At 42.8% G+C, this 11,740-nt stretch overlaps 1 protein-coding gene across 4 annotated transcripts in view; it reads left to right on the top strand.

Annotated features, from left to right (window-relative positions):
- Positions 1–1,986: 1,986 nt before the first annotated feature.
- The window catches only part of PDK3 (pyruvate dehydrogenase kinase 3), a 64,582-nt gene continuing 54,828 nt past the window's right edge, over positions 1,987–11,740 (top strand). Inside the window, exon 1 of one of the 4 annotated variants that reach the window (XM_075174734.1) lies at positions 1,987–2,249. In XM_075174734.1, coding sequence (XP_075030835.1) covers positions 2,144–2,249 — 106 coding nt within the window. In that variant the 5' untranslated portion in view covers positions 1,987–2,143. Of the gene's footprint in view, positions 2,250–2,540; positions 2,685–11,740 lie in introns of those variants that run through there. The other 3 variants (XM_075174716.1, XM_075174724.1, XM_075174742.1) reach the window with 3 other exon arrangements.

Raw genomic sequence — 11,740 nt, 5'->3', positions numbered from 1 at the left:
ATAGCTGAGGTTGGGAACGTACTCCTGCTGCCTGGCCCAGGAGACGAGAGCGGGGATAATTCCTCATCCCCTGACACCCTTATCTGAGTTGTAGCTCGAGTGGAACAATATTATCGTTACTGAAACCTTGAGAATTTTAGTAACTGCCACCTTGGGCTGTGGCCAGGATGCCAGTTTACTGATGACTGAAGCCAATCATCTTGTGAACCTGTAAACGGTGGTTCTAAGTGAGACCCTTTGAGCTCTCCCGGACCGGAGTGGGCTGCACCCAGCATCTCCCTCCGAGCGGGACGCCTCTCAGAGCTCACGACCTCTTGGGTTTGAGATATTTGGAGGACCGTCGCAGACTAACGATGGGACCTGGGCTGAAACACTCCTTGAAGCTCAACCCCTTTCCCGTTGAGAAATGCCGAGACATTTGACGTGAATATTTCACTGGAATCCAGGGGAATTTTTTAACAGGTATACCTTTTGTACATTTATATATATTTGTGTCTCTGTGTGTGTGTGTGTGAACTGATAGTAAGCATAACCTGTAATTGTCATTGTCGTGATTGTAGCAGACTCTACTAACTTGCTTTGTAAATGTTAAATTAGTGAATGATTAATTGCTACTAAAACCTTGTGATCTATCTTAAAATTGTGAATGAACCTTAGCTGCTAAACACATATAATCCCTTAGACATAAACCATTGATCAAGTCTGGGACTAGGAGTGGATCTAGCCGCACCTAGTTTCCATCAGGAGTTTAGAAAGCAAGGGGGTCTTCTCTGAACCTCGTGACTCAACAGGAGGGTCTCCCTTACCCTTTTCATCTTCAGTCTCTGTATAAATCATTCCAGCTCAATTCTAACTCGATTTGCCTTTGTATGCTTCATCCATGTAATAAGTGATAGAGTGAACCTTGCCATTGAATTCTGTTAAGTCACGCTTTTATATATTTTTATTAAAATCACTTTCTGCTAATACCTTTGATGATGACTCTTTAAGCGGCCTCCAAACCACTCATTCATGACACTTGTATGTGCTGAAGTTTATATTGAATTCATTGGAGGGAAAAAAAAAATTGTGACCAGTTATTTGTCATCAGATGCGTTTGTCATAAATGCACCTAAACCACATGATAGTAAAAGAGGAAAAAACAGACAGTGATTTCATCCAGTGGTACATTTTAGCTCTCAAATACCTCTCTCAAATACACTTTTGATTTTAGCAATCAAAATTAATTTTAACCATATTCTGGTGCTTTCTCAGATGAAAATGGACTTTTCAGGAAACTGTATTATCAAGAGTTGGAACTTGACAGACACTGGACATGGACTGTCTTCACAGGGAGTACAGGGTTCTGAGAGATTCAGTAGGGTCCCACCTACAGCCATGGTAGGCCTCGTGTTACGATACGGTGAGTCTTCCACCTTTAAACCTTGTTCCCTCCATCCCTTAAAACTTGCTTTGTTACGTAAAACGAAGGCAGCCTTTCTTCCGTCGGTCTCGCACAAACTGTAAAACCCGTTCAATACCGATACCGTTAAGGCTAAGTTCCAGGTTGAAGCCAACCGTGCATACAACGTTTTACGGGCTGGCTGAGAACGATCAACGGCACCGCAGTAGCTCAATCCCAAATGCCAGCCCAACGCCTCCAGTTGAACGTCGCAGGGTGGAAACGGGCTGTGCCGAGGAGACGCCGGGGGCACGTCGCCATGCGGGGGCAAGACTCTGCCCCTCCCGCTTAGCCTGGTTCTCCCTCCTTCCCACCCAAGGGACCTGCTCCCGCTCCCGCTCCCCCGCCGCCGGTCACCTCACGCCCGGCCCCGCCGCGCCCCGCCCCACCCCCCGCGGCGATACGCCTGCGCGCTCGGGCGCCCCGGCCGTTGGGGAAGGACGGCAGACGGACGACACGCGCCAGTCACTCGCGCCCGCCTCTCCCTTCCTTCCCTCCGCGCGCGCGCGCGCGGGGCGGCTCCCTCCGCTCGCCCCTCCCGCTGGGCCGGGCCGGGCCGCAGAGAGCGACGGGCGCCGCCGGGGTGGCCGCTGCCCTGGCATGAGCGCGGGTGGCTGCGCCGCCGCCGCCCCAGCGCCCTAGTGCCGCTGCCGGGGAGGGGAGCGGAGCGGCGGAGCGGAGCCGGGCGGGCCGCGCCGCGCCATGCGGCTGTGCGGGGCGCTGCTGAAGAGCCCCATCCCCAAGCAGATCGAGTACTACTCCCGCTTCTCCCCCTCGCCCCTCTCCATCAAGCAGTTCCTCGACTTCGGTGAGTGGCGGGGCCGCCCGCCGCCCCCTCCGCCGCTGCGGGGTAGGGGTGGGGGTCACCCCGGCTCTCCCGCCGCGCAGGAGCGGCGAGGGCCCGCCCGGGGCGGGGGGAGCAGCGGCGGAGGCCGGTGCCTAGGCCTTGTCTCCTCGCCCAGCATCTGGGCGGCGGGGCCCGCCCCTGCGTGCGGCCTGGGGAGCCCGGGGTGCGCAGTCACGGCGGGGGGCGGCCGGGCGGTGCGCGCTGCCGCGGTGGGGCCGGCCCGGCCCGGCCTGGCGGCGGCTCCCCCGCCCCGGGAGGCCCCGCGGGCTGACGGGGGCCGTCGTCTGCGAGTTGTGTGCGAGGCGGACGCCTGCGGTGACAGCCAGCTGTGCGTGGTCGTCGGCAGCCGGTGGTAAACACCACCGCTGCTCTGCCCGGCCGCCTCGGCCTCCTGAGGTGAGGTGGCGGGAGGCTGGAGAGGCAGGCTTGCCCCTCTTCCCTTGCGTGGTTCCCAGGCAGCGAGATCCTGGGGGAGAGGGTCAGAATAAGCGTTTCTGATCTGAAAATTTGAGAACTTGGCGACTGAAGGAGAGAGCAAGTTACCGATCTTGAATGTGAAAATTTTAATCTGCCATGCAGAGATTGGCTTGCTTAAACCTCGGGCTTGAACTCTGACAGTACTTGTGTAGGAGATCTGTTCATGGAAAATTTGTGCGCTTTAGGAAGCGTTGCTGGTGAATAAATAGCGTTTTTCTTTTCAGAAGCACTGGACTGAAACCCAGGAATGACTGCGTTGCTGTTAGAAAACTGACGTTTTGATCTAGATAACAATGAACTTCTCATACCCGTAATAGAGGTTATTTGGCTCCTGCTCTCTAACACAAGAGTTGTTAGATTTTATTATCCTGTGAATGTTGCTGGTAGCATAAATATAAAGGCCGTGTGCAACACTGTGAAGCTTAATAGAATGTTCCTTCATTCCAGTATTACACTAGAAGTACAAGAATACAAAAATAAGCCAGTGGTGTTAAGCCAGAAGGTGATTAAAAGGAAACAATTGCATGTTCATGGCAATGGTATTAGCGAAAGAATGCTGCAAGTATTAAAGAGCCAGTGCTGGGCTTGCTACCACGTCTCAGTGAGACAGGGTTTTCTACCATCTTAAAAAAAAAATCACACCTTGTCCTGTGTTACATTAAAAGTAGAGTCTGATTAGAACTCATGCTTTCCTTCTCTGGTCTCTGCTAATGCGAGTCTCTTCTCACCTCCCCACCCCTTCCTTTGCTGCTGTGCTTCCCCTACTCTGGCAATTGTGCTCCTTATGCCGTGTCTTTTTGTACTGTCAAGAGCAGTGGCCTAAAACTTAGAATATCTTCATTTTAGTCCTGGCACTGAACAAATCATGTCACTATTGTCTAGTTCAAAGTTGGGTTTGTAAATTGTTGCTGGCAAAATATTAATGTTTGTGAAGTTTTTCAGTTGTGACTAGAGAGGTGTAAAGATTTCAGTCTTTGTTTTAATGACTTGGATGTTCTGGCAAAACTTTGCTTTTTGGTAAGGATTTCTACTGTTCTAAGTTGTCCCTGCAGTAGTACTTGCCTTTGGACATCTCTTGTTTGGTAGCCTTTTAATAATGCTTTTTTTTTTTTTTTTTTTTTTTTTTTACCGTGTAGTATCTGTATTCCTTTATGGTTTGAAAAGTGTCTCATGATTCTTCAGGAAGAAGTAGTCTCATTTTATGATTTTAAGCCTGGTTTATGTCAGTGGAAATGAAGAGAGTAAGAACGGTATGTTACAGCCTGGCCAGCCTGTTCTTTGGATGTGCTCCAGTCTGTTGTCACTGGATGTGTCTATGGAATCTTGTGTGCGCATAGGCTATATATTTAAGTGTATTCATGTCTTAAGACTGAAGGAAACTATGTAGTCTTTGACATTTAAAACCTCTAAAGAAAAAAATGCCTATGGTTTAGGCTTCTAAGATCACCAGAGTTTCTAAGATGAGTAGTTTTATGTTGCATCAGCCTTGTTAAAACTATCAGCTTGATCTTAATAAGCCTTATGGGCCACTTAACATCTCCACTTACTTTCTCTTTAGTGCCTGTGTTTACTTAGGAAACCTTGACTAGGAAGATTACAGCAGTTTAATCAAATAAATTAAAATCAATGTAGTTTCTTAACTTGTGTGATCCTAGGTGTTGATGGCTTTGGGTAATTTCAAGTTCTGTTGGAGACTTCAGAGGCCTAGAGGAGAAATTGGCAACAAAACATAAGATGTTGGTGCATGAGTTTTACCACTCAAGGCATGGAAGGCCTGGACAATATGCACTCTATCAGGGGGCTATGTTACTTCTACCTGAATTACCCCCAAAAAAATTTGCTGGTGGCATAGGACACAAGTATTCAAGAGAGGAAATGGGCCAAGCATAAGGAGCATGATACTAAAGGTGCAGTTTGGTTGTGTTTGCCTAGCCTGACTATTTGATGGGAAGAAGACATTGTTTTGTAGTCAGCTGATAGAGGCTACCTAATGTCTCACTTAAAAAGAAATGGTATTTTTGTTGAGCTACGTAAGTGTAGTGCTTGTGTTACAAAAAGATGACTAAATTTTCAAAAAATGCTAGAGAAGAATAAGCCCAAAGGAAATGTGTGAATAACTCTCTCATGGCAGTCTGTGATTTTGTTGTCTGATGTACGTGTTTTTTCTATTTTTTTAAAAAAAAGGAGGAATTTGCACTTACTGCAATTCAAATTTTTTTTGAGAAGGATTTATTTACTTCATTTCTGACAATAATGAAACTACAATATGGTCTTTATGTCTTTTTTGTATTGGTTGTATTGGTTCAGACTAAACTGGCTTCTAAATTTGTCTCTGCAAAATCCTGGTGAGCAGGGGGAAAGAAACTAGGTTTCTCGTGGGCTGAAGAGTCTCTTCAAACACAGTTGGTGGCAACGTATATTGACATACAGCTTAGACTTCTTTTTATTATTGATTAACAGTGTGGGTTGTATGGAATACACTTTGGTGCATCGTGGGGCTGAAGAGTCTCTATTCCTTTCCAATGACAGAAATTAATGATGATTATTTTAACTTTCTCGTGTAGCTTAATTCAGTTAATTAAACTGCTGTAAAAGACAGTTTGGCCGTTTAAGCTAGCTCACATAGTACTAGTACATCATAGTACGAAAAACCTGTGAAACAAAACGGAAAGCAATACTTAAAGCAGTGATTCTCACTTCATTTTTATAGCTGAGTCCTATTTGAGTCTACATACCATGTTCTGCCGTACGTGATTTACTTTGTGTTGAGCTTGCAGCTATCTTTGTAGCTGCCGCAACTATGTAAGAGGTTAGTGTGTCATGGGCTTGGGACCTCTATGTCACAAACTATGACTGCTCAGATTGTCTGTGCTGTTTTTTTCCTTTTTCTGTGTGTGTTCATTTTCTGTTTGCACACTCTTCTTGAATACTGTTCCTTCAATTTCTTTCTTACGAAGTACATTTCCCAAGAATCTTGTGCAATCTCATTTCTTTGCAAAAGAATGACCTTCCATAAACGTGTTTTAATATAAACAAGTTATGACCTTGTGTAATGTTAGCATGTCATTCTAGGTTTATCCAGGCCTCCATAATTTTCTGATCTGGAAAAAACAAAACCAAACCCGCTGGATTCAGCTCTGGAAGTTATTTTAGTAGATTTCCAAGTGCAGGCGTTCCTACTTGACCCAGTCTGCTACAATTACTAAAATATCTTTTCTGAAATAAACTTGTAAGTAGAGATGTAGCTTAACATTCACGTACATGAATCTTTGTACACTTTTGGGGCTAGACTGTTTGGGGAAAAAAATGCCTATACTGGAGATCCATATTTTGTGTCGGCTTTGGTACAGCATCTCGATTTAGATTTGCCTCAGCGTGCAAGGCGGGCCTTAGAGGACGACAGGTTAATCCAAAATAGCCAATAATATTAATCAGCAACTGTGTACATGGGTAGCCAATCAGTCATGTATGGCTGGGGAAAATAAATAACCCATCAGACAGGCCTGTTTGAGGAGAGTAAAACTTTTATGTCTAGGAGCGTCTTAGCATTTAAAGAAAGACACAAAGAGGCTTGAGCTCATTCTGCGTGCACTACAAACTGGCTTGGTAAGGGCTAGGTGTGAGCCAAAACCCTTACAGCCGTACTAATGCTGAACTGTGCCCGAGCTAGCAACCTCCATGCAACTGCTTGGTTTGGGTCATGGTGGGGTACCTCAGTTGACAGTAAAGATATTAACAAACGTTTCATGAAATGAATGGTTGTACTAAAAAGTTACATATAAATTAATTAAGCACAAATAAAGATGGGGTGAAATATAAATTGTGTAATCCTTTGATCATGCATGAAAGAGTCATTTGAAGTTGTGCTAGTGCTATATTGTGAATGTATGCCAGTATGCTATACTCATGTAATACTCTCATTGCTACTGCTCAGCTGATGAAGTGCCTGAGACTTTTGTGAGTCTGAGATGTGTTTCGTCAAAAACATGTACCGTGTGCTTTTGGAGCTTGTTTACTACTGAAGCGATCTTGGCCAGTTGTACTTAGCTATATTCTAGCCTTTTCTGTTTTAAGTCTCAAACAAAACATTTTGGATTAATTTTGTAGCTGTGAGGTTAAACTTTGCTTTTGGTTAGCTCTTTGTACGTACAGGTAAAAGTTAACAAAATGGCACTTACCCCCCCTTATTTATCATACGCTAGTGTTCATATACCACATAGTTACTAATGAGTTTGGACAAAAAAGTTACATATATACTTAAGATAGAAGATAGTGAATCATAACGCATTCTTGTTGTGGAACGTGGCTTAGGAGATCCTGATTTCGTAGGCTATAATCAAAATATCTGTGGCAACTGCTACAGCTACTGGCATTGAAAAATATCACAAAGGTTGCAATTTAGTAATCTTAATGTACTGTGAACAGCTGAGCATGCAGCAGATAATCCCAGTGAGTGCATGCAGTTTGGGAATGGTTGTGTCCTGGGGCATATCTGGAGGAAAAGATGAGCAATAGATCCTCCCCATTTTTAAATACAATTTTTGGTATGAAATTGTTTAGTTTGTGGTACCTATTAAACTTACCTGTCTTGAGGAAACTTGTAGGCCTTTTCCAAAACTGGTATCAAGAGTAAGCCAGGTATTGGCATTGCTGTTGACTGCTGTCAGTTGTATGTGCAGTATTAGATCAGGTTTCTGCAAGAGTGTTTACACTGCATGTTGTCTTGTTGGCAGCAGGCATGCATCAGCACTGCAACTGAAAACGTGTCATTGAAAAGGTAGCTAGCAGATCAATTTGCACAATAAGGTGCGGGGGTGGGAAAGTAGGGATTGAAAGCAGCCTTCTGTCTCCAAACATAATTATTAATCTTCTGATGGAAGATGACTATTAGAAGATTTTTTACACAAAAAGATGTTAGAAGTTTTGTGGGTTTTCTAACACAACATTAGTGGAGAGACTGTGCATCTAACACTCAAAAAATTTAGGGCTAGAAGATACTATTAAATAATTACCTGCCATTTATTACATGCAGCTGTGTTTTTTTCTACTGCTGTCTTAAAACCTTACGCTTGATTTAAATGCATCTTCAAAAAGAAATTTCCTCTTAACATGAATGTTAAGTGTTGGTATGCTAACCACTGAATTGGATCAGAAAGGTGAATGCTAGTCAGACATTACTGTCTTTCATTTTCATCTGGCTGGCTTCAACTTCCAACCAGTGATTTTGTTATAGCTTTCGTTGGTAGGTTGGGATCCTTTGGTGCCTGGAATTTTTTCACTATGAGGTTTTTGTACTTGTGATGGAATATTTTATTGTGATTTTGTAAAGCTAAATACATTGTTTAAATGAGTTATTTCAAGCCTCATGAAAATACTATGGAATTAACTTTTTTGGCTTTTCCAAGATTTTCAATATTACTCTTTAAAATGTGTCTGTTAGAGCTTTAAATGGAATCCTAATAGGAGTTTTGCCTAACACGGGAATAGAATCATTTTACTACTATTTTGTTTTTACCTTGAAAGACTATCCTGTTGTCACAGTGAAAGCTGGATTGTCTGTCTGCTTTTGTTCTTGAATTATTTTGGGGTTATTGCTTTTCTGTATTCAGTCCTTCTTTCTCTAGACCTGAGCATGGATAAAGTTTGCATTTCGTAACATAAAAAGGGGTTTTCTTTGAGTGGGCTGCAGCACAGCAAGTACCTGGAAGCCTTTGTGATGGAACTGTTGTTATTTATAACCTGTTACTATTTATACCTCTGCCAGTCTCTGGCAGGCAGTGATATTCCAATACTATATATAATATTGAAGGTTTTTATAAGGTCTAATATTGATTGTTGTGAAGGTCTGGAAGTCATTGTGGTTAGATAACTTTGTTCAGCAGTCACTATTGAACTGTGGTATGGTAGAGATATTTTTGTATGTGTGTGGGAGTACTATGTAGTATTAGATCATGGTGTGTTTCATTTACAGAATTATCTGTATCAGTCACTTTTGGAGACTATTTCAGGGAGGATTAAGTGTGCTTGCTTGATAGTCGCATCCCCCCCTTGCCCCGCCCGCCCCCCCCCCCCCCCCGAAAAGGTTTGTTTTCAAATTTTATGCTGCTAATCTTCGTTAGTGCAGTTCTGCAAAGTTCTCAAGAAAAATGTTAGTTTCGATTTAAATTTTTAACTATTTTGATTATGCAATAAAGGAACACTTCATTTCTCTAAGTAATTGAGACTTCGTATATTCCGAATTCAGTGTTTTGGTATAGTTATAGTACACATTCCATAAATTGCTGTGGATGATCAGACTGGATCACCAAGGCAGTAGATGTTTTTTTTTTGAGGGGGGTGTTATAAAGGCTAGGCACAGAAAATTCTGCCTTCAGTAGGTGATTTGACTGGCCACTTCTTGCCTGTAAGCATAGACTAGTAGTCTGCAAGTGAGCATCCTCCAACTGACGGGATTGATAGTGTTTTGTTTCCCTGAACAGCAGCAGATTTCTTAGTCTGCATTCTGTTTCTTTGGACTGACCAAAGGTGCTGCTGCAGTCCTCTGCCTTCGGGTGCTTGGAAAGGGAGATGATGTTATGCTGCATACGTACGTATGTGCATACTCGTCTATTTTTTTGCTGAAGCTGATGTGACGTTGAAGTAGACACTGGAATGTCTTTTGGTGAAAGAAAGAAGACAAGAATGCCTAATCTGCATGAGACAGTAAACAATGTTTTGGTTTTTTGTGGTGGTTGTTTTTTTAGGTTGTTTTTTTTGGGGTGTTTTTTTTTTTTTTGCAAGTAACAAAAGTGATAGAGAATACAGCTCGACGGAAATTGGGAACTTGACAAAACTACTTTCTGGAAGGACAAAAAGATAGGATTTGCAGTTCTTGAAGATCTAAGAATGTTTGGGACACCTTTTTTTTTATTTTTCCAGAAACTGGTAGAAATTGTTGAAGTGCCTGCTTTAGACTAGATTTGGACTAATAAGGAGGTTCTTGAAAATCTGAAACTTAATTCAATTTTGATGAAAATAATGATGAATCAATAGCATTCCTTCCCCTCAGGAATGGAAGAAATAACAGCTAGTATTTTAAAGTAGCATAATTTTTACAAGCTAAGGAAATAGGTAGATAGGGTCTCTCCTAAGACATAAGGACTATAAGATGATCTGTCAATTTCTGAAAGAGAAATTCTGATGCAGGCAGAAGATAAGAGAGCAGTAGAGCAGTGTTAGGAATTCTAGAAATACTGTTCATGGAAAAAAGTATCATGAAAACTGGAAACAAGGACATAATCTCAGGTTGCAGTACAAATAACAGCTAAGGTGAAAAGTCAGATACAAAAGCAGAGAAAAGATGCTGAGATAATTTATAGTAATCGGGGAGAATGCTGTAGTGTGTACTTGATTAAAGTAAGTATATAATGATAAAGACGACTGAATTCATCTTTGCTTTGATCTTCAGAAAAAGATAAATTGTATCCAGAAACTTAAAGGAAATCACAACTCCCCCCTGTCCCTGATACAAATTTTGGATAAGTTGAAGTATGTTTAGATTCTCTTAGCTTAGTGGGTGCCAGTAGAAGCAAGCCAATGCTGTGTTTGGTGAGTAGCTGACCACTTCTGCAAATGAGAGCGCCTAGTGCAGCACAGCTGTTGCTTACAGGCTTCATGGAAATAACCGACGGTGATGGCCCCAGGGCTGTGGAAATGGGAAATGTCTTTTAAAGAAAAGGAAGAGGAGGACATTAGAATAAGTCAGGTTGACTGAAGTAGCTGAAAAAATGATAGAGCTAATAATGAAGTAATACACAGATAAGCACCAAGAGATAATAAGGTGGTAAAGAGACAATAAATTGTGTTGAGGCAGTCTGATTTCCAGGTTAATTTGATGTTTGCTAAGGCAGTAGCAGTAGATGTGTACCTGGCTTTTTATGAAGTTTTGGTACAGTCCCATGTGAAATTTTTAATTAAAAAAAAAAAAACAAAACACAAAAAACTATGGAATAACTTTAAGATGAGATTGCTATATAGTAGATGTGCAGTGTTCTGGTGGGTTGACCCTGTCCAGCAGCTAAGCACCCAAACAGGTGGTTGCTTCCCTCCTCCCTCCCGCCATTGGGATGGGGGGAGAGAATAGGAAGAGCAAAAGTGAGAAAACTTGTGGGTCGAGATAAAGACAGTTCAATAAGGAAGGAAAGAGGAAGAGAGACAAGTGATGCAAAGGCAGTCACTCGCCACCTCCCACAAGCAGGCTGATGCCCAGCTGGTCTCGATATAATGGCTGTCGTGGGAGGCAGAGCCACCTAGTTTTTTATTGCTGGGCATGACATCATGTAATATGGAACATCCCTTTGGCCAGCTTAGGTCAGCTGTCCCCGGCTCTGTCTCCTTCCAGCCTCTTACCACCCCCAAACTGACTTGCTGGGGTGGGAGCTGAGTGCAGGAGGAAGAGAGAAAGCCTTCATGCTGGGCAAGTACTGTTCAGCAACAGCCAAAACACGGATATGTCATCAACACTTTCAGTCACAAATCTGAAGCCCAGCACCTTATGGGTTGCTGTGAGGAAAGCTGACTCATCCCAGCCAGAGTCAGTACACATGCTTATGAAGAACACTCCATATATACTCTTTGTTTCACTAACAGTCATTTATCTTCCCGGCACTGTTCTGTGCAGAGTGAGTAGTATTTCTCCAGTTCCCCATGGTCCAAAACAATATAATCCGTAACAGAGTTTGGCATAGATTTAGGAATTGTTTTTTCTAATTTCATAGTTGCTATATTAAAGCAGCTTTTCTTGATGCCAGTTATCCCTTAATATATTAGTGTTTTGTAAAAGCCACCTTTTTCCCAAAATTGCTAAAATATTTTATAGGCTGCTACTTACCCATTTAAAAATATGTTTATGATTTTGTGCGTGTTCCTGGAATCAGTTAAATGTAATTTTTCTTCTTGGAGTAGTAGGTTGGGAGGATGGATTAGAGCACTGAACT

This window comes from Calonectris borealis, chromosome 1 (genome assembly GCF_964195595.1).
Source record: "Calonectris borealis chromosome 1, bCalBor7.hap1.2, whole genome shotgun sequence".
In the NCBI taxonomy this organism is placed as follows: Eukaryota; Metazoa; Chordata; class Aves; order Procellariiformes; family Procellariidae; genus Calonectris; species Calonectris borealis.
The sequence above is the reverse complement of the archived record's forward strand: the minus strand, read 5'-3'. Positions and strand labels throughout refer to the sequence as shown.